At 39.8% G+C, this 23766-nt stretch overlaps 1 protein-coding gene across 2 annotated transcripts; it reads left to right on the forward strand.

Annotated features, from left to right (window-relative positions):
- Nucleotides 1-10387: 10387 nt before the first annotated feature.
- Nucleotides 10388-12977, forward strand: LOC147618179 (uncharacterized). 2 transcript variants are annotated; one of them, XM_086774593.1, is made up of 3 exons: nt 10402-10733; nt 10839-10894; nt 11256-12977. In XM_086774593.1, exon 3 carries the CDS (start codon nt 11378-11380, stop codon nt 12812-12814), a length of 1437 nt encoding a protein of 478 aa, XP_086630719.1. In that variant the 5' UTR covers nt 10402-10733; nt 10839-10894; nt 11256-11377; the 3' UTR covers nt 12815-12977. The 2 variants fall into 2 exon arrangements, with proteins under 2 accessions (XP_086630720.1, XP_086630719.1); XM_086774594.1 differs by having other exon boundaries at nt 10388-10733; nt 10839-12977.
- The last annotated feature ends 10789 nt before the right edge of the window (nt 12978-23766 follow it).

Raw genomic sequence — 23766 nt, forward strand, 5'->3', positions numbered from 1 at the left:
CTCATAAGTGAATCCACACTCAATGAGTTTATCTCTCTCTTCCTTAACAATGCTTGTATATTTGGGATTCATTGGATAGGATTACTGTTGGACTGGTTTAACTTCGGGTACCATGGGGATGGTGTGTTGTACCACTTTCGCAGGAACTCCTTTCATATCATGGTATGTCCACGTGCAAAGAAATCCTTATACTCCTTGAGAGCTACAAGTTCAGCCTCCTTGGCCTTATTTAAGTCTTTGGCTATGTAGACAGGCTTAGGATCTTCCCCTAGTTTTTAGCCAAGTCTACTTCCTTATCTCTACACGCCCGTCAAACTCCTCCACTTTCACTTGTGGGGTTATGTTTGGCATATGGCGTATGACTTGTAATGCTCAGGTGCTGGGGCGTAAATCAAGCTCATTTTCCTTTCCTTCATCAGCTACTTTAGCTATAGCCTTAGCCTCTCGTTCCTTTTGTGCGAGTTCATGATTTTGTTTCCTTCTAGTAGAGCGGAGTAACTTGGCTTTGGTTCATAGACTTCCGCCTTAGCTATATCAATTGGGGGTGGTCTACAATATTGAACCTTTTATAACTCTTCTCCCGATTGTCTATAAACTTTCGATGTAAGTCAACTGCACCCATGTACTCGAGCTATTAGATAGTAGTGGTTCTTTCTTGTATCCGTTTATAATGATTCACTGCATAGCATTTACATCCCTGCCATCTTCGAAGATGCTCCTTAGTGTCTTCATGAAATTCATCCCTTTCCTCAAATTGGGAATCCATATTAGATTCAGAGCTACGCCTTGAAGTTTTTTTGAATGTTGTGGGCTCTATATTTCTTGTGGTGTTCGAGCAGTTGGTGTTGCTTTGAGTCTCTATTTTAGACCCCTCATCACTATTCATGCTTGAGCTTGAGTCATCCCACGTGGACTCAAGTTCACTATAACTTATCCCCTCGATATCGGAAGGTAGAGCACGAATTATTCATAGGGGCACGACCATAGGGAGCTCCTCATCACATCAGGTGTAACTCATGTAGATCCTCTAGCTCCCCAACTATCAATTGTAGCCATCATATGTATCCAATTTAGATCATCCCCACAGGCTCAACAGCTTGTTTGTCAGCATCCTTGTGGGCTGAATTATGCCTTGCCTCAATCTCTTCTCTCTACAAGTATAGCAATATTGCAAGGGGACTGAATGAGTGGTGGTGTCTGAATGGTTTTCAAAAAGTCCTCCACTACCCATAGGATGTACGCGGCCAGTCACGAGATCAACCCTAACGATGGAATCATCGAATTGGAGGTAGACATGGTCCTTAGACCAATCATGTACCATCTTTTCTTCTCTCATGAATGGGCATCCCAAGATCATTTCATATGATTCTTATTGTTTGGAAAAGTGAAGGTATGTTTAATCCGATGTTTAAGAACCTTGATCTTCAAATCTTGTAGCATCCCAATAAGTTTGGCGACAATCTCGTCAGCCAGCTTGACAATGATGTCTAAGACTTTTAGACATGGTTTGGCCATCTTCTCCCAACATTTCTTGGTGATTATGCTCACTCCCACCCCGCCATCTAGGACTCCCATTACTGTGATGCCCTTGGCTGTACTTGGTAGTGCGTTAGACTCATCACCCTTAAAATATTGTCCCAGTTTGTTGAGTGGAATTTTAACCATAGATTTGGTATTTTCTTCTTCCACTGGGGCTATTGATTCGGATACAACTCAAAGTGTCTCCATTGTATATTGGGGACGTGCCTTATGTATATCAGCAAATGGTGGTAATCCAACATTGAGTTTCCCATTAAGGAGAGCTCTCACACTTTAAACAATTCAGGATCTCCACTCAATTGGGCTGTTATAGTTGTACTAGTTTGTGAGGCTATAAAGTCTAACAATTTGGGGATATTTGGAGGTGCGTTCATAAAATAAATATCCATCAAATAAATCCATAAATGCCAAATAATTCTAATAATTCCAACACCCTTATTCCCTCACCACTTATTCCTCTCCTCTCCTCCCTTCCACTCACTTTCCTATCCACCTAACCCCCCTATTCCCTCCCCTTCCACTCACTTTCCTATATCTACCTAACCCCCCTATTGCCTCCCCTTCACACATTTCCCTAACACCATTTAAAAATCTTCTTTTCCTCCTTTCCTACCTAACCCCCTGCCCTACTAACTCACACACTCTAACACAAACACACACACACACACATGCACGCACACGCACACGCGTGCACGCACACTCTCTAATTCAAACACACACAAACATGCACACAAAATCAAACTTAACTAACAATTATTCTTAAAAAAAGAGCTTTTTTTCCAAAATCAAAATGCACAGTTTGTACTCTCTCTGCCTCTCTCATTAGTAGGTGTCCAGTTTGCAAAATACTTTTCCCAAGCATGGAAAAATTGCTCAAAATATGTGCATAGCTATGGCACATCAATTGCCACATGTCCTTTCTCACATTCCTTCCCATGATGAATTATGCATCACTAGCTACATGTGGATCCTTCAATGGTACGAGAGTTGGTGGGGTATTCTTCCATTTCTTGAGAGCACATGGGATAATCTTGCATCCGCACTGTTTGACGAGCTATGGACATCTCATCACGAGGTGCTCTATCAGGGCTCCATACACTTCATGGCATTACATGGCTTCCCATATGTATTCATTTTTCTCCAGGATCATATTAGTTTTTTCTATCCAAAGCATCACATAGAGGTGTTTCAATTCATGCATTATGTTCCACCCTCAAAATGTAAGGCTCATCTAAGGAGATAGTTTCTCATGAATTTGGGATGCACCAACCCAAGAAAAACATGGAATATTTGCTAGGCCATCAAAAAGATTAATGTTTGGAGACATGGATGAGGATGTTTATGGTAATAAGGATAATCAACCATATTTGCCATCATCTTTGAGAAATATTTAAAAATCCGCCATATTTGTCATCATCCATGAAAAATTTACATCACCAATGGATCCTTTATCTCTAGGCTATGCTAAGGGAAAAGGCATTACCTTTGATCCTTCTCACTATGATGGCAATCAGAGTCACAAAGGAAATTTCTCAAGGTTGCATGGGGATGGTGTACATGATGATAGATTGCATGAGGACAATGCACATAATAGGAGAGATGAGTCCAAAGAAGTAAAGGAAAAAGTTGTTATGACAAAGTTCAAGGGTGAAAGCACCTCAAATGAGTAATTTGAAGAGTGGGTGAATAAATTAGACTTTTACTTTGAAATGAATCTAAGAAGTGAGAAAGCAAAGGTTTACTTTGCTACTTTTTTGCATTTGGAGGGGTATGTCCATGCCTGGTGGAGGAACCTACAATCTCAAGGATATGACATTACAAATTGGAATGCCTTTGAAGATGGAATGAGAGAGGCTTTTATCTCTCAATTTCATAAGGACAAGTTAATGTGATTGGGATGACTTGGAATGCCTTCAAAGATGAAATGAGAGAGGCTTTTATCTCAATTTCATAAGAACAAGTTAATGTGTGATTGGGATGACTTGGAATAAAGACAAAATAGTGTCAAGTACTATACACACAAATTTTTGAAACTTATGCTACATGTTGTTGGGTTTAGTGAGAACTTTAAGATTGTTAAGTACATCAAAGGGCTGAGATTGACAATTGGGGCTGATGTGAAAGCACAAAGGCTAATACTCTCAAAGGGGCCATGTTATTTGGCAAAATATATGAGGAGAAGTATGCACACACATAGTCAAATACAGGTAGTTATCGGGCTAATTTGCCCTCTAATACTTATGGGAAGTCTACAAGAAATGCAATCTCTACCCCAACCATACCAAAGTTTCCTACCCCTATGGTAGTGGTGGAAAGTCAAATTTCAGATTTGGTAGTGTTTGAATTTCAAATTTGATAGTGCTTATTATGAGCCTTCTAGTGGTGGTGGAAAGCCTCCCAATGGTACTAACACGAGAAAAGTTGTTCAAGAGAACCATATTAATGAGTTGAGGAACAAAGGACTATGCTATAAGTGTGGTGAAAAATGGGACAAAGATCATGCCAAGTCTTGTAGATTATAGAATGTAACTCTTAATATGGTACTTTCTGTAGTCATTGAGGAGAACATTGAAAATGAAGGAGATCTCTTTGATGATTGCCAATACTTTGTGGAAGATGATCATGATTATGAGACAGAGGGGGAGTTTCCATCATGATCTCGGTGGTGCCTTGTTTATGTAATTATGATAATGGTTTACCCACGCCTATGTGTACTTGGGATGACTCATGTATAGAGCCCACTTTATGTACCTTATCTCATGATTTGTAAACCGGATGCAAGGGTGCAAGTACCTCGATACACTTAAGGCATTCATTAATGGAAGGATGGCTCATATGTTGGTTGATAGTGGGAGTAGACATAGTTTTGTTATTAAGAAATCTATGTGAAGTCTCAAATTAAAACCCACTTCTTTGGAAAATTTACGTGAGGTTAAAGTGGAAAATGGAGTAGACATAGTTTTGTTATTAAGAAATCTATGTGAAGTCTCAAATTACAACCCACTTCTTTGGAAAATTTACATGAGGTTAAAGTGGAAAAAGGAGCTAGAATGGATTGTATAATGGTGTGTTGCAATGTGGACTTGGAGATCTCACAAGAGTACACATGTAAAGATGATTTACTAGCACTTGACACATGGTCCTTATTGACATCATTTTGTGGTGTGATTGGGGCTCTAAACTTGGTGCTATTACCATGAATTTTCAGCAAGATTATATGGACTTTATGCAATGTAACAAGGTGGTAACATTGTGGGGGAACCATGTGTCAAAATTGGGCTTAATCAATGGCACTCAACTCAAGAGAGAGCTCAAAAAAATGGGGTATGTGTATATATAACAGCTTTACAAGGATGAGAACAATGTGGAAGAGAGCAATGTTACACATGAAGGGATGGATAAATTGTTGAAGGTATACAAAATCCCAAGTGTTTTCTACATAAAAGGGATATTGATCATGGGATAGAGCTTGAGCCTAATGCTAGGCCCGTCAACAAGCCTCCATATAGATTGTCAAAGGTGGAGAAAGCTAAGGTGGGAAAGTAAGTCCAAGAATTAATGGACATGGGTTGGGTGGAGCCAGGTCAATCTCCTTTAATTTGCATATCCCCCCATACTTTTGGTGAAGAGGAAGGATGGTATCTTTCAAATGTGCATTGATTATAGAGACTTAAATAAGATCTCTAGCAAGAATCATTATCCAATCCCAAGGATAGTAAACATCTCTTGGATGAGTTGAAAGTGACAACATTCTAAATCAAGATTGACTTAAGGTCCGATTAAGGATGAAGAGTGGTGATGAGTATAAAATGGCATTTAGGACCGAGAGGGGTGTCTATCACTTTTATGGTTATGCCATTTGTGTTATACAATGCACCCACCGCCACTTTTCAAGCCTTGATTGAACAAGGTGCTTTGACCTTTCCTCTTCAAGTTTGTTTTGGTCTTCTTTGAAAACATATTGGTGTATAGCTAGAGTGAAGAGGGGAACTTGTTGGTTCATGTACGCATGGTTTTTGATGCATTGAGAGCCAACCAATTGTGTGTCAAGGAGAGCAAGTGTACATTCATGGCAAGTGAAGTAGAGTACCTTGGTTACATTGTGGGCATAGATAATATATGGGTGGATCCAAAGAGGGTGGAATGTGCAAAGAATTGTACAACTCCTACCAATATCACATAATTGAGGAGATTCTTGGGTCTGTCATCCTTCCTGAGATGTATGTTCACATTAAGCGTGAAGCTTTGTTTTGGGATACTACAGCTCATAAGAGCTTTAAAGGGCTGAAAAGTATGCTATCTCCATGGATGTTGTGTCAAGATCATGGGGTGATTGAGCTGTAAACTTGATCACAAAGAGATGGAGATGTATGTATATGACCAAAAGATGATTGTTATCTTGCATGCAATCAAGAAGTGGCATCACTATCTCTATGAAAGAAGCACGTTTTTTGTAGAAGTGACCATAGGGTTCTCAAGTATTCTGTGTCTCAACCCAATCTCTCTCCCAAAGCAAAGAAGGTGGTTGGCAACCCTTCAAATTATGATTTTGATATCGCTTATATGAAGGGAAAGGACAACATGGTGTCCGATTCACTTTCAAGGATGTGGGCATGTTCATTTGGTAGAGCCATCATAGAAATTCATAAGGATTGGATTGTGGATATCCATGAAGATTATATGCTAGATGAAGAGGCATCACATATGGTATAAAATTACAACATCGTACGTGTGATGATTTTCCTCATTTTCGATTGCATAATGGGCTCTCATACTTCAAGGAGAGAGTGTATCTTGTACCTCATTCGGCATTCAAGTAAAAAGTTTTGATGCATTCTTCTCCCATGGTGGGGCATTTGGGTCTCTTTAACTATGATGAAATAAGAAAGAGTTTTCATTGAAAAGGCCTATGGGAAGATGTACGTGAGTTTGTCTCTCCAAGTGTATACCTTGTCAATTCAACAAGGACCCCACACATAAACCTGGTGGTTTGCTTCAACCTCTACCTATTTTGGAGTGTAAGTGGATGCACATTTAATGGATTTCATTACCGAACTTCCTCTTAGCAAGATGAGATGGGATAGTGTCTATGTGGTGGGTGGTTAATCGCTTGATGAAAGCTGCCCACTTTGTGCCTACAAAGGCGAAATATTCAACATATATTGTTGCATGCCAATTCATGGAATTTGTGTTCAAGTTTCATGGTATGCCACAACAAATAGTGAGTGATCAAGATGTGAAATTCATGGGCACTTTTTGGCATACACTATTTGAGAGCATTGGGTACTCAATTGACTCCTAGCAGTACGGCCTACCATCCGAAAACCGATGGTCAAACGAAAATGGTCAACAAATGGCTTGAGACTTACTTGAGGCATTATTGTTATGAGACACACCATGCATGGGATGTGTGGTTACATTTGGCAAACTTTGCCTACAATAGCACCTATCACATAAGCATTGGGATGTTGCCTTTTGAGGCTATGTATGGCTATAAGGTGCATGTACCTATTGTGGCTTTTAGGTAAGAGAATGTAAACTCTCATGCCAAGGATGAAGTGTAAAGAATGCAAGCCCATTTGCAAGCATGCAAAGATAATATCAAGAAAAGATGAAGCATTATGAACATGCACATAGAAGGCCATTGGAGTTCAAAGAGGGTATGTGTTCTTGAGGATACTCAAGATAAGGTATGGTTATATCAAGGAAAACACCAACACTAAGCTTGCTCAACTTTATTATGGCCCTTACAAGGTTTTAAGAAGAGTTGGAGAGGTGGCATGTCAATTGTTACTACCTACTATCATGTATTATGGTTTGGAGGTCGATTTAAGGGCATTACATGTGGATTTGGGGGACTTCTATGCTCAAGAATTCTCTCTTGAGACAAAATTACAGATTCGAACCTCTTGACTCATGATATTGGTAATGGTAATTATCTTGGTTTTTAGGATAAAACCAAGATTTTAGTTCTATGGGGATGGTTTGTAATGAAGCGTGCTCACATACTTGGTCATGTAATTAGGCCATGTATATATTGGCTAAAATAAGAAGGCTCATAGGCCAACAAGGGGGCCATGGGCATGATCAAGTGTGGGGGCTAAGGCATAAGTGAGTGTGAACATGGCCAAGAGTATATAAGTCAATTATAGACTTAATTATAATTACCCAATTATGACAAAACATAAGTGAGTGTGAACATGGCCAAGAGTATATAAGTCAATTATAGACTTAATCATAATTACCCAATTATGACAATACATTTTCACTAATCAATTATCTTGCTCACGCAAGCTTGAATGGTGATCTTCACCCATGTCCAACTCCATGTAAACGAGTTAATCTCCAATCCCCATTTCTTACAACAATGAAGTCTGTGCAAAGGAGAGATTTAACTAATGTGCATTTGGACAAGGAAGATGTGCAAAGGAGCAATTCAAGCAGATGTGATTTTAAAGAACTTTAAATAGTCTCAACACAATGGAAAATTTTTAACACCCAAACACATAAGTACATTTTGTTTTTCCAAAGTGACCATCAACATGTTAATAACTAACACAATTTATGGACAATCATGTATGTGCAAAGGAGCCATTCAAGAATCATGATTTAAAGCTTTATATTGTGTTACATCGCCATATTGTATTACATCACCATTAATAATTATTAGTTTGGCTGCAATCAAGCATTTGTTTACCATATCATATAACTAGTCGTATCCAACAAAATTCCATTCTTCCTCTCTCGGTGACATAAAATATGATTCTCAAGCATGCACAATGGCAAAAAAGTGACATTCAGACAATGTGTATTCATCTCATGTTAGATCATTTCATCAAATTCAAAAGGTTTACTTAGGCATGTGGCATTAATTTATAAAGCTAAACTCTCGTGTATGGATTACTGGTATATGATCTGGTATGTTTCTAAAGTTATGGCTAGGGTGAGGAAAAGGTCCCTTGAGTTTTGTATAGAGCCAAAATTTGAACTTTGAATTATCCTCTATTTGTTTTCATGCATAAAGTCTTATCAAAGATTGTCTTAGTCTTGTCAATGTCTTATCAAATTTTGAGCTTATGATGATGTCTTGTCAAGAGTTTCATAAGTCCTTAAGCTCCTTGCAATGTCTATTAGGCCTTTTAAAGGAGAAATGTACGTAGTGAGGATCCATAAGATTCTAAGATGAGGATCCATAAGATTCTAAGATGAAAAGTTACAATCATTCTTTCTCAAGGTCTTTATTATTATCTACAAATGAACTTATGTGATTTCTTTCCATGTGTTTTTATAATCAATTTCCTTGTATATCAACATAGCTAGCTTAGCCAAAGCTTGAGAGCTGTCGATGTGTGTGAAAGAGACATTTTGTATTATAAGAGTCCTTTAGAATAGATTGAACACATCACAAATATCTTTTAACCCCAAAACACAAAGATGCATTTACTTGAAACATGCCAACACATATGTGGATGAAGTATGTGCAAACGAGCCATTCAACAAAACTACGATGGAAAGAATTAAAACACCCAAACGTAGAAATGCATTCAAGTTTTCTAGAGTGACCTTCAACATGCAAATAACTAATGCATTCATGAACAATTATGTGCAAAGGAGCGATTCAAGTTATGTTTTTAAAGCTTTACATTGTAATAGGTCATAATAAAAATGATTGTTGTGGGATGAGCTATTCAAATACATGCAAAGGAGAAATTCAACTAATGTGCATATGGACAAGGAAGTATGTGCAAAGGAGCAATTCAACTAATGTGCATGTGGAAAAGGAAGTATGTGCAAAGGAGCAATTCAAGTAGATGTGATTTTAAAGAACTTTGAATAGCTTTAACACGATGGAACATTTTAAACACCCAAACACATAAGCACATTTTGTTTTTCCAAAGCGAATATCAACATGTTAACAACTAACACATTTATGTACAATCATGTACGTGCAAAAGAGCCATTCAAGAATTATGATTTAAAGCTTTATATTGTATTACATCACTATATTGTATTACATCGCCATAAAAATTATTAGTTTAGCTACAATTAAGCATTTGTTACCACATCATATAACTAGTCACAAAATGCCCTTTGTTAGCTCTTTTTAATGTAAAAGATCATTTTCAAGCATGCACAAGGGTAACAAATGTGTTGTCAATTGTATTCACTTCATGTTAAACTGTGAGGTTTGCTTTGGTGTGTATGATGTTATTATTTATGATGCTAAACTAGGCCTTTGAATGCAATCAATGGATTACTAGTTTGTGAGGTCAAGGCACCTTGAAAAGGGTTGAGGGTGATAATAAGGTCCCTTTAGTTTTGTATGGAAACAAACTTTGAATTTACCCTCTATTTGTAGTGATGCATGAAGTCAGGTCAAAGATGTTATGCTTTAGCCATTGCCAATGTCTTATCAAAGGTTGAACTTTATGAGTCATTGGGGCTTCTTGCTATGTCTACTATAGTATACATGCCATTAGGCTTCTTGCTTTATAATTTGATGGGTAGAATCTCCTTTGGAAACACATAATGCAAACGTTTTTCCACCATTTAGTGCAAATTTTTATGGCCCTCAATTTTTTTTTGGGGTGTATTCGATGATCATCGAAATGTTCGAACTAATTTTCACCATTTAATGCATTTTTTGACTGTTTTCTCGAAAAGTATTGGGTGTATTTGACAGTTGAAATGTTGGGCGAGAGCGCGCACGCATGCACGCACACACACACACATGTATATATGTATGTACAAGTACATACATATATCCACAATGCATACATATGTAGGTGTATATGTGTGTGTATGCACTACATACATATACATATAGTGTGCATTGTGTATGTAGGTATGTGTGTGTGCGCGCGCGCACGCACTACCAGCTGTGCAAAATGAAAAGAAGAAATGTACATAGGAGATGCTAAAGATTCCGATTTCCAAGATAGAAACAAGTTACGATCACTCGTTTTTTGAGATAGGAAGTAGTTTGTGAAGGACTTCAGAGAATATAATGGGAATCAGGACCCCTTTTGTTTCCTTGGGAAGAGGTAAAGTAGCTTGGAGGGCTGCTGGCGCCTACAAGTGCAGTAAGGCCTGGAGCTTTTGCATAATGCTTAGCACGAGGCTGAGGGTTTCCTGAACACAAGAGCAGAAGGGTTGCTAGTACACAAGGAGCTTCAAGTGCTTTTTTCTTGCAGGTGGGCATGTGACCTCTCTTTCTTTTTCACAAATTCCTAATTATTCTCAAATATCTGGAAATTCATTTTAGTTTTGTTTCTTTCTTTTTTTCTTTTTGGGTTCAGTTGAAATGGATCGATTGTCTCGGAAATTGAACCCTGGCCGCACCATCATTGAGAGGGTTTGTTTTCTCTTTTAGATTACATCGTTTATTTATTTGAAATTATGACGTTGAATTTTGGGTTTGGGCGATCGACTAGAGAGGAAATTTGGTAGTGGGCTGTGGCTAAAAGGGAAGATTTCGATTAAGCTATGGGAAATTCGGTGGTGGGTGGCTGCCACAGGAGTGGATATTTAGGGTAGGAGGGGGGAGATTTGCAAATAGGCTGTTGAGGGAAGTGCAATTATGTAAAATGGACGATGGCGAAAAGGGGGCAAATGGATGATAAGTGAGGTATGTGGGTGCGCTGCAGATTCAGCTTTTTGTGCTTCAAGTAGGGGGTGGGGAAGAAATGATGGTAGAGCTTGAGCTTTTTCTGCAGCTCCGCTATGGCCATCATCATGTGTTCTGTGGCCCCGTGGGATATATAGAAGCCAGCTTGTAACCCCTAACTCCCTCCTACACCCTTGCATCCTCCTTTGCACATACACTATCAACTCTCTCATGGCCGACTACAACACATCTTGGCCTGTCTTCATGCCCCATGACCCTAGCTCCAATGGTTCGGCCTCAAATGAGCCATACATGGAGCAATATAGCACAATCGGTGACAATGGCATACACAGCCAAGCCGGAAACACTGACAGTATCCTGCATGTCACTATCCACCATGCTAAGGACATCCATAACATATGCATTTATGGGAATCAAGATGTTTATGCAAAGTTTCTAATCACACAATGCCAAGATGCTGTGTATCCCACTTCACCTGTGAAAGCAGGAGGGAAAAATCCGGTCTTTAATCAAAGCTTTGAAATTCCGGTTTGTGAACGGGATGCTGTTCTTAAGTGTGAGCTTTGGATGATGAGCTGTGCTAGAAACTATCTAGAGGACCAGCTTCTGGGCTTTGTGCTGGTGCCTCTCAAGACCTTGTATGGAAAAGGGAAGCAAACTCAGGAGTATTGTCTAACTTCCACTGACCTTTTCTACACTCCAGCAGGCACAGTGCATCTCTCTCTTTTATTCCATGACCATGGCAGCATTGAAGTCAGTGGTAATATGGTGCCTGAAGGCAACCAGGCAACTTGTTTGCCGTCATCAAATTCTCCCGAGGTCATGATGGACTGTGGACAGCAAAGTGTTGCACCAGCTAACTTGTGCAAGGTTGAGTTTCTGGACTTGGAAGCTGCTTCTGAGGACCAGCATTTGGTTTCCATGTACTATAAAATGGCAGCAAGTGCCACTTTTGAAGAGTATACTGAATCAAATGGCATACTTGTGCATGGTGGACATGGAGACCATTGTGAAAATGACAATGGAGGACAGGGAGAGCATGGGGCGGCTCTAGAAAACCAAGACCTGTCTAGGGCCATTCCATCAGTGCAATTGCATGCGTCTCACATGGGGACTGTGGATGATGAGATGCAATTGAGTCCAAGGGAAGAAAAACGCATGGAGGCTCCCCCTTTGGTTGTAGAAAAATCACATGTGTCGGGTCTTACGTCACCATCTGAATTGCATAAGATCTCAGTTTCAGCTGATGTCAGTTCAGCTACGGAGCACATACCTGGACCCGGGGCACAACCTGCTACTTCAATAGAATGCATTGGTGGTCAGTCTCAGACTGCACTGAGGGATACACAAGACAAGGACAAGGGTCTTTCCACCTGCCAAGCAAATGAAGCATTATTACCATATACTGCGCCTCTTGTGAACATCTCTGTGGAGCCTGAAACGGCCATCAATCAGGAGCATTTTGTGGATTTGTACTTGAAAAGCATGCAGCAGTTCACAGAGAAGCTTGCAGACATGAAGTTCTCATTCGACATGGATGCCCAAGACTCCACTGTTTTGAGGAGCATGCAAGTAGAGAAGAAAGTCCCTGAAGGAGGGAAGAAAGAGGGCTCCAAATTATACTATGGTAGCAGAGCATTCTACTGACCTTAATATGCCTACTCTTTGCATGTGAAATCATGCCAGTTATATATCTTAAAGCCTAGTGGAAGTCTAATGCTTATGTAAGAAAATGATGGTGTGGGTTAGGTGTTTCATGCTCTTCACAGTAAGGTTTTGTGCTTTTATTATAACAAGAGTGATCCCTTTACATTTGCGGTCTACACATCATATGTATGCATGAGGAAGCTTTTAAAAATTCTTAGGTGTGTGCTCTTTGAGAGGCATTGTCAAGATATGTGCAGCTCTATGGCAACCCAGTTTGATGCAAGGAACTTTTAAGCCTTATGCATCTAGCAAGGCCCCTTACACGTCACCGCCCATCCTTGTTGTCAGAGCATGCTACAATGACAGGCAGGGCTGGCTGCTATGGCCTGCTTGCGAATGGCTGAGTTAATGGGCTGAAATGGTAGCAGATGTCCTGATTTTTAAGACAAATCACACATGTCCCCCACTTGCATGGCACATGAACCCCTTGATATACCTAAATACTTGAAAATGTGCGTTTTGAATTCGTAAAAGTTAATTTATTTTTGCATACATGAGAGGGGCCTGTAAGTTTTGTGTATTTCCAAGTTATGCATTATGGCAATGAGGAAAGGTACAATGCATACATTGAAGTAAACCTTTTGGGACAATAGCTTTGTTATTGAGCTCTTGAAGGCAGCTTGAAAAGATGATGTAATGCAACTTTGACATTTCAAAACAAGCCATATCTTTCTTGCTCTTCTTTTGTTGCATACAGAGAAAACCCCACATATGCATGCATGCAGTATTAAGGAAATTTATTTTTAGGAAACATACACTTTTTGATGAAGTCAGATAATCCAAGAACATAGCCTTCCTTTTTTGAAAAATTTCCCCTGTTATTGCATTTTACAACCAGCTCAATTCTTTTTTGAGAATCTCTCAACTGGCTATTTTGGTTTTTCATCTGGCAATTTTTCAAGGTGAGGCACCTATTTCTCAAACATTGTATATATGTGCGATTATTCACACACACACACACACACCTACCCACCCATACCCCATCCTTGCGCGCGCACACACACACACACACACACACACACACACACACACACACCTGCCGGGCACTAATAAGCGCAAGGCGATGATTCTAGCATCCTATACCAAATTATGAGCGAGGGTCGATGAAGTTGAGCCAAACTGCCATAAAAACATGGGGGCTTCAGTAGTGAATTTGAAGCATTTGATAGTCAGACTAAAGTGATTATTGTAATTCAACTTGCATGCACTACAATTATAATCCATGACTTTTCCCGTAACAAATGATAAAATAGCTAAGTTGCAGGCCTTATTTGACTCTAGCATTATTTGCAAGGTACTCACTTTGTGACTTGCATTGATTGTGTGTTTTTGATATACATGGGCATGTTTTTGATATTCTCTATAGTACATGGGCTTCTTGAAGAAAGAAAGAGGTTTCTAAGTCTTTACCTTGAGACTAAGGATATTCTCTTGAAAGACACCGTGAGATTAAGCTTGATGGAGAAGGACCTTCGGTTTCATTTGGTGGATCAATATTCGAGATAAACGGCATTTGAATAGGCTTGTAAAAATAGCAAATCGAAAAATTCTGTATTGTCGGGTACCTATGCACCAAAAATCTAACTTATTAGGCTTTTCATAATCCACAAACATTACACGTACATGAAGTTGATCTGCAACCTTCCACAATCGTAGATTGTAAATTCTAGGAGCCCAAAGCTCTCGTTGTCTCGTAACTGTCTCGACCATACAAACCCAACAATAATCGGGGTTCTAAGAAGTGAAGATATTCCCTGTTGCAAATGAATGTTTCAATAAAAATATAAATTAATCAAACAAAACACAAAAGCTACATAAAAAGAAAGTTTGTATATATACCGTAAAACACCAGTGCTCTCTAAGAGCTCGATAATTAGAGAAGCTGTTGCTTGGTCTTCCCAAAATGGAGGGCCTACAATTAAGCCATGAATATTAAATAAATCTTGGAAAATAATAATACCTGAATTATAGTAAACGTCTAAAACTTTACCTTCAATATCTTGTCCATCACCATAAACGAACGAAAATGATCTCCTTGCCACATCCATCCTGAGTAATATATCCATGATATCAAATATAACACACACTCTCTCTCTCTCTCTCTCTCTCTCTCTCTATATATATATATATATATATATATATATACACATACACACACTCACACACAGTATATAAAAGCAATCTAAAAGCAAACAAAGATTGCACTTGCACATCTTTAGAAACATTCTCTAATCAAATGCTTCCTTCATTACACAAAGATAGGTATAAATGTAGTCTCTTACATTTGCAAACTGTCATTTACATTTAAATTCTTCGGCATGCCATTTGCAAAACCTCCTTGTAGACAACATTGGTTGTGAAGAGTTCATTTGAACCTGTTGTGCCACTTTCATATTCCACAATATGCTTTTCACACACTTTCACTGCATTGGATGATCTAACACGTGACATAGCGACGTACAGTTATCCATGTGTGAATACTTGCGTGGCCAGATAAAGTCCCAATACACTCAATGTTTGTCCTTGGGACTTATTTATTGACATACCAAAAGCTAACCTGATAGGAAATTGCCTCCTTCTCATGTCAAATGGCAATTGAAACATAGTAGGCACGAATGTTATCCTAGGAATAAAGACTCTGTCTCCAATGTTTGTACCTGTAATGATTTCTGTTTCTATCACCTTTGAGTTAAATTGCTTACATATCAATCTGGTACCATTACAAAGTCCCCGTTGAGGGTCCAAATTGCATAGCAAAATGATGGGCGCATTAATCTTTAGAAGTAAGCGGTGAGAAGGGTAGCCACCACCTAAGTTCAAACTGTTCAAGTACTCAATTGGATACAGTATTGCATCATTCTCGCAAGAAACAATAGAATCTACACTAAGGTATTCTCTTTCAAGAGACCAGGCAACGAACTCAAGGCTAGTTCATTGATCTCATCAACCTCTAAATTTCGTCGTGCAAGAATAACACGGTCTTTGAAGAAGCATGCATAATCCTCAACTCTATGAAGATCTTTGTATACCCATTCTACCAAACTCAAAATAGAATTGCCACCATGGATCAACATTTGCGATGGAATCACTACTCTGCCTTCATTGTTTGGTGAACCTATAGTGCCATCCCCAATTTGTAATGTCCATTTGACAAATTCATGTTCTATACCACAGTAAGCACTCTGTCTAACCCGCATGTTTCGGATGAGCTTTAAAACAGTCACATATCTCCAAATATGTGACCGGCATAACGTTGCATCAACAATGTCTTCGCACGATCCCTTTGGCACAACTGGTAAGATTTGCCTAAAGTCACCACCAAAAAGCATAACTTTTTCACCAAACACTGTATCACTTTGCATAATGTCCTCAATGTCCTGTCCAGTGCTTCATATGCGTACCTATGCATCATTGGAGCCTCGTCCCAAATGATTAACCTTGCAAGCTTCAACACCTCGGCCAATGGGCTATTAGCTTTGATTCCACATGTGCTAGAAGCATTAAGTACCAATGGAATTTTGAAACGTGAGTGAGCTGTACGACCATTCGAGAGTAATAATGCGGCTATTCCAGATGATGCACATGCTAAGGCAACGTATTTCTCTCCACGCAATCGAGATAGCAAGGCATTGTAAAGATAAGTTTTGCCTGATCCACATGGTCCATCAAGAAAAAAAAACACCACCCTGGTTCAAAGAAACGGCTCTAAGGATAGTATCAAATGCAACTATTAAGACTTCTTTCCATGGAAACAGACAAATCAGCCTGCTGAGAACAGAATCAAACATCATCTCTTCCATCAGCAAACCATTGTTACAGTGCCAAAACTTAATCTATCTGGAGTAGGCAACCCTTCAAAATCAATTAACCGCTTTCCATACTGGTGTAAGAGATCTTGCATGTGCAACAAAGCCTGATTCTTTACTATAGAATGACAAACACCAACATTGACACACCCTCTTTAGCAATGAATGCAAAAAATCTTCTGAAAGTTCAGCAGAGAATTTGTCCCAAAGCTGCCCAGGGTATATAGGCTCACAAAAAACCATTATAATGACAAACAATTGATGTAACTGAAATCCTGTATTCTGAATTGCAGCTTCATAGAGACACATGTAACACTCCTCATCACTCTTTAGCATCCCTTTGGCTTCACATGCAGCTTTAAAACATGGATACAAATGTCCATTCACTATTCGTCGCAAATCCTCAAAAGATTTACACCCTTTGCACACTGTGAGTAGCATCCGTAAGTAATATTGCTCACCTGCACTCTCTTGAACTAACATTATACATGTGTCCAATCATATTTCCCCTTTTTCTTTTAGTCCATGAGCGAAGAGCCGAATTCCACACCCACTTGCAAGGGAAATCAACATATAGTATGCTATTTGCATCTGCATACAATTGATTGGCTTTGAACCATTCAGTGGAACCATTCAGTGAGAGATGTTCTTTGGTTTCTCTCACAACTAATCACATCACGTAAGTCATCCTGGTCATTGAAAAGCACATTATTGTGCATTGGCAGATGAACATGTAACCTTTGTATATCGGGCTTTTCATCGTGCAAATCATATTGATATATGCGCCAACATGCCTCTGAAGTAGAAATGTACCGTACATCCAGATATTGACTAACCTCATCAATAACCCCATTTCTGTCTTGCAACTCTATAGTAGCTCTATCATGTCCTTCGTATACATACTTATACAAATATTTTACAGCTGTAATGGTAGAGCGTACTTCTATGTTAATATGGGCTTTGTACCTCAAAGAGAGAAAAGGGTCATATGGAACAACCCATCGACTATCCACTCTATAATCCTTTACCTGGATGAAACTACCATCATCTCGTCGCATGTAAGTTGGATACCCATTGTCATCAATGCTAGTACTGTCGTAAAAATTCCGTGGATATCGATGTTTGCAACTCCCATTAACCATGCAGCAAGGAGAGCGCATATTCACTTCACCACATGGTCCATGGACATTGCAATGACTAATTATGCTGTGCAACTCTAGAAACATCACCTTGTCAGGAAGTTCAGCACACACCAACATATCACAGTGAGGGATCTCAATCAGTTTACATCCACTTTCCAAAATCAATAATATATGTGCATGTGGCAAGCCTCTTTTTTGAAATTCAATAACATAAACAAATCCCAATACCGTTCTCCAAATATTGATTTTTTCACCAATAAGTGCATCATGTCCTTATGCTTCTCATAAAAGACCCGTGTAGTCAAGTTGGGTCGATCTTGGGCAACCTGACCCAGCAATAAAGCATTGGTTATTTCATCCCACTTAGGATTGCAAGTAAAGGTGATAAATAGGTGAGGTTTACTCATCTTTCTAACAATAGCCATAGAATCTTGGTACAATTGATGCATATATCTAGGCCCCCCAGTATATGTAGATGGCAATACCACCCTGTGTCCAGCAATGCCTGCAGAGACTCTATTAACTCCATCACTTAAATTAACCATATCTGCAAGACCTTGGTATACTTCTACACGCAATGCTTTCTGGTTATTGCATATCCATACTAATCTAGATTCCTCCATGCTACTAAATGCATCAACAATGTACTGTTGCAAAAAAGACGACCACCGCGTAGAAGGCATGCATTTGTATCTTCCCTAATCTCTAGTCTATAAGCATAACATTGTCATTGAGTTACGGTCTTTGTATCCTCATTTGAGCCTTCTCTATTGAGTGGAATTCCAACATGCCAACCATCCTCTCCCCTTGAGAACATATAATAGAGGCATATATGAGCAATGCAAGTTAGATATTTTTTTTATAGCACCTGTGCGTGACATTATTTGAATGTCTCTATGCCCTACATGAAAATCATCTCCTTGACCCAGCATGATAGCTGCAACCTCACTTCCTATGTAGGAACCCAGTATTACCGTGAGGTTGATCGAGCTTTTGATGACCATTCTCAAATCTGCATGTGGACTTGACAGCAACATTTCTCTCATTGAACAAAGTGCACGGGCGTATTGATTATGTAGATACATCATTGTTTGCAACCTTTCAACAATGTTGTTATTTAAACAGGGCATCCCATGAAGTCTATTTTCTAATTCATGCTCTGTATCATACACATAAAGCTGAGAAAATCGAGGAGCCGCATCTCGGGCTCCATCAGGTAGTATGACAAAACCAACACGATGATAGGTGGTACCATGGATTCAAAAATTGAATACTCCTTCTCCCCTTGTGAACTGACTATCCAAGTGAGCACCCAGTGAAACAAATGCGAAGGCATTCTTATAAGAGTGTATATTCTTTCTGTATTCCTTACTTGCATTATCATTACCAAGCAACAACTCGACCAATGCAAGAGGTGGATTTTCCAATGGCAATAAAGAGACCTTCCCACTTCCACAACAGTGCTTGCCCACATATTCTCCAAGCTTTCTTGTCGCCTCACACTTCCAAATCATTGCACCACAAAAATGACACTTGCAAGAAAGGGCTCCTAATGAGTGAAGAGTACAATCTCCAAAATATACCACCATAGTTGCTGGGTGCTTGACATTCTGAGGCAAAGAAAATGCCTGCCTTATAGAGTGACATTCAGATTTAATATCTTTCACATCACCAACATCAAATGTTATAAAATGTAAATTATCATCCATAGGTAGCTCATTTAAATCAAATGAGAAAGGGCCCCGCACCAAATCTCTATGTGTCTGAGCATTGTGAGGTTCATTGATAGGTTCTTGAAGAACCGTAGCATTGAGAATAGTTTTGTTTCTTGAATCCAAGTGGATTCTGCCATGGGGTTCACTATGCTCCTCATTTTCAACCCTTCCAAATGTTTCAATTCCAGCTATGGCAAAGTAATCCGTAAAATTAGCACCATTTTGTTTTCGAATGCAAGTCCTTGTCTGTGACCATTTATGCGATGAGTCATGCGTGTTGCATCCAATATTTGAAGCTGACGAACTTGGTTCGAGCTCAAGTATGTACAGCTCCTAGCCATCTTTAATCTCCTTTGAAACAGAAAATTACGACTACTATTTTTCTTAACTTCAAACAACATAATACTTGAGATAGACAAAGAGAGAGACAATGACATAGATACACACACACACACACACACACACACACACACACACACACACACACATATATATATATAGAGAGAGAGAGAGAGGGAGAGATAAAGAGAGAGAGAGAGAGAGAGAGAGAGAGAGAGATAAAGGAAGGCAGAGTTGAAACATGTTGAGAGATAGAAGAGAGAAGTATTAAATTTGAAAAATAGAAATTTTATATATATCGCCAAAATGAAGAGCCAAAATTTCTAAAAGTCAGAACACAATTTGACCCTTGATAAAAAAACATCGTCCCTCTCACAAAATCTCTAAGCAACTACCCTGGCTTCTAAAACACAGCACATCTTTTTCATAATTGCATTGAGTCGATTAACATATATCTTTAGACTCAATACCTCCATGCCTAATGCATGCACTTAATCTTTTAGAGAGTCTACGTGTTCTTTACATTGCCCATTACATCCACGTAGACATTCCCCAATTTCAGATTGCGTGTTCTCCATGAAAGAAATCATGCCTAGTTGGTTTGCCTCCATGCGACCACTACTGTCATGGACGCGATGGAGATGATGAGTCAACTCATCTCTCAACGTATTTCCCCTTTGGCTGCCACTTCCACGAATCTCATCCCAAAGGGCATCTAAGTACTCCTTGCAAGAAACCGAAGTTTTCTCAGTGCGGTCGCATGTATCCGCAATAGTTTGAAGACGTTTAGAGCTTGTTTGTCCAGATGGAGACCTTGACCAAGCAAGGTGCTTTGCAGCTTGAACATTCATCAACTCATATGGCATGGACAAAGCTACTTCTTCATTGCAAGAATCATCCACAGTTACTACATCTTTGGAGAGGTTATTATCATTTTAAAGCTCCATTTTCTGAAATCCAAATTTAAAATCTTAAAGATCTACAATTATCTCTATGTATCTTTGCCAATATAAACCCAACCCTAGTATTGTATATGTATATCGCAACAACAAAAAGAAGTACACAGCGATACATATATTTCTCTATGAAAGGTTTTTCTTTTCTTTTTTAAGTATGTTAATGTACACAATTCTCTCTCTCTCTCTCTCTCTCTCTCTCTCTCTCTCTCTATATATATATATATATATATATATATATATATATATATATGTATGTATGTATGTATGTATGTATGTATGTATGTATGTATGTATGTATGCATCTCTTTTCAACACAAAAATTGAGAGAGACAGTGATAGCATCAAAAGAACTAACCTCAATTTGAAGACAGAATTATACTCGAAAGCACCAACTTTGATTCAATCGCCCTTGTGCTTGCTTCTACACATAGACATACAAAGATACATAAAATAACAAATTTACGATCTCTCTATTTTTTTCACCCTCTCCTAACTATATTTCACGCCAAATAAAAGTAAAGCAAATAATAAGCATTAGTTTAGAGAGAGACAGAGACAGGCAAACAATCAAACATACAGAAGAGAGAGAGAGAGAGAGAGAGAGAGAGAGAGAGAGAGTGTGTAACGTACCCATCTTCACTAATAAAGAAATGTCCATGTAATTATGAGTTTTTATGATATAAATATCAATGATTTTATTATTTGAGTCATTTCTACTTAGAATCTTCAAATTTTGAGCCCAAATTTGGAATCTGCGTACGATTTTACCCTAATATAGGATTTTACAGCATCCAAAACGGACACCGGATCAAGCCTATACGCTAATTTCAATCATTTTAGTTAAAAAACGGCGACCTTTAAACCTTAATAAATGCACGACCGCACGTCCGATTGACGAACGGTCTGAACCCCTGCGACCAGGAGAACCTCCCAGACAAAAAAAAATTTCGCCCCCCAAGGCGGTCCGGCATGCAAATCGAGGCGGGCGTCCCAAATTTGGGTACCCCGCCCCAAAATTTGGTCCGTACACACTTACTAGGGCGCCCGTACAATGGCCACCCAAGAACCAAAGGACGACCGCCCACTGTATGGTCCACGCGTACCCTTAGGTGGACACCCAGACCAGATAAGGTACATGCGTACCACTCCTTTCCCAGACAACCGACACCGTACCTTTCCCCTAGACCCATGCAGGCCACTGATCCATAGCCTTTGAAGGTACACCGTCCTTTCGTCCTTGCTTTGCGCAGCGCCCGTACCCTCACCCCTCAGCTATATAAACCCTCGGAGTGCTCCTCAGACGGCACGCACTTCTGTGTAGCGTATGCCCTGTTGTACCGTCGTTCGTACCGTCGTCCGTCCCTGTGTTCTTGCTGCAAGTACAACCGCCCTTGCAGCCACCCCTCTCACACCCCCTCATTTGGCTCTTTTCAGATAAGCCAATTTTCCTCCATCCCCCTCTTGCCAAGAGCCAGTGTCCTTAACTCTTCTCCCCTCCCCCCCCGTGTGAATAGACTTACAGAGAGGCTTGCAGCCACCCTCCCAGCCCTCTCCACGTTTTTGCCTTTGCCCTTAAAGACATCTCACAATTCCCCCCCCCCCCATTTGCGTAGACTTTAGTAAGGGTTTTTTGACTCAAGTAAGGGTTCGTGCGCCATATTCTTTTGCTCATACGGTGAGCAAACGAGCTCGGAATTCAGATCCGACTGAAGCGTTTCGATCGCAGTAGCGAGCTCTACAAGGCGACGCCTAAGATGGCCTCATCTCGGAGACGACAAAATATTGCCTCAAGAGGAGCACGTAACAACGAGATGGGGGAAGATGCGCCCAACGCGGCTCCAGTCCGCCCTTTTCAAGCCCCTCAAGGAAACGGTGGCCAGGTTAGCTTGGTTAATTTTCAAAAGAAGAGATTTTTCCTTAAATTAGTATTAATGAATGGTATCTTTTCCTTTTAAAATGACGACATAAAAATTATATGAAGTTACGAATTATGTGATGTTGTATTCGATAAATTACGTTGAAATTGTTATCTTCATGAATTATGAATGCTATATTTAGTAAATTGCATTGAAGTTGTTATCTTTAGAATTCAAGATTTTTTTTGGCTTCAACGCTAACTCCGTTCCGTGCTTGTGTAGCCAGGCGGCATCGTTAGCAAAGCCCAGGAATGGCCCAAGGTATCCCTCATACCTTTGGGAGAATAAGGATCGCCGATTGAGGCGAGAGATTGTGAGGCTACCTAGTTCTGAGGGCCCAGGCTAGTGCAGTAAATAAGCCCACCCTAGTGTGCAGACATCCCTCTGAGGGGCGGGAGGATCAAGCGATGGAGCCTGAGAGGGCGACAGGCCGGCTTGAGTCTTCGCCAGGCGGCCGACGATGAGGTGTATGGTCCCGTAGGGTTTTGCCCAACATGTAGAGGCTGGAAGGCCGAATTCTAGATCATCGGGAGAATAAGAATAAGAGAGCCGGTTTGGCTTGTATGGAAATGGATTCATGTATAAACTTTTTATATAATTACATCTTGTCTTTGGTATGATTGTATTGTGTAAGAAGGCTGTTTTAACGAACCTTGTGAAGAAGGGCCTTAATTAAGGAATATGTTTATTTATGTCAAACAGTGTGGTAGTATTAATTAGAAAACAAATTGATGCGTGAGTAGGGTGGAAAGTGGGAGGATGGAATGCCCTGACGGCACCATCCTACGGACGGGTGGACCCGATTAGTCGGGTAGCTTTCCAATAGATTAAGTGAAAGCCCTACGTTAGATAGTTAGGTTCTTGGATAACTCTATTCTAGAAGACTAGGCCAGCGGCTGTGCCTTGCATAAAGATGAGGAAAAAAGCGTTGTCTCTAGAAATCAAGTCTAGTAGTTGCCCAGTTTTTGATCAATTGCCCTATGGGTGATTTGATGTTTAGAAGATCACACTCCCC

This window comes from Cibotium barometz, chromosome 35 (genome assembly GCF_041138505.1).
Source record: "Cibotium barometz isolate CiBa-2024 chromosome 35, ASM4113850v1, whole genome shotgun sequence".
NCBI classification, from domain to species: Eukaryota; Viridiplantae; Streptophyta; class Polypodiopsida; order Cyatheales; family Cibotiaceae; genus Cibotium; species Cibotium barometz.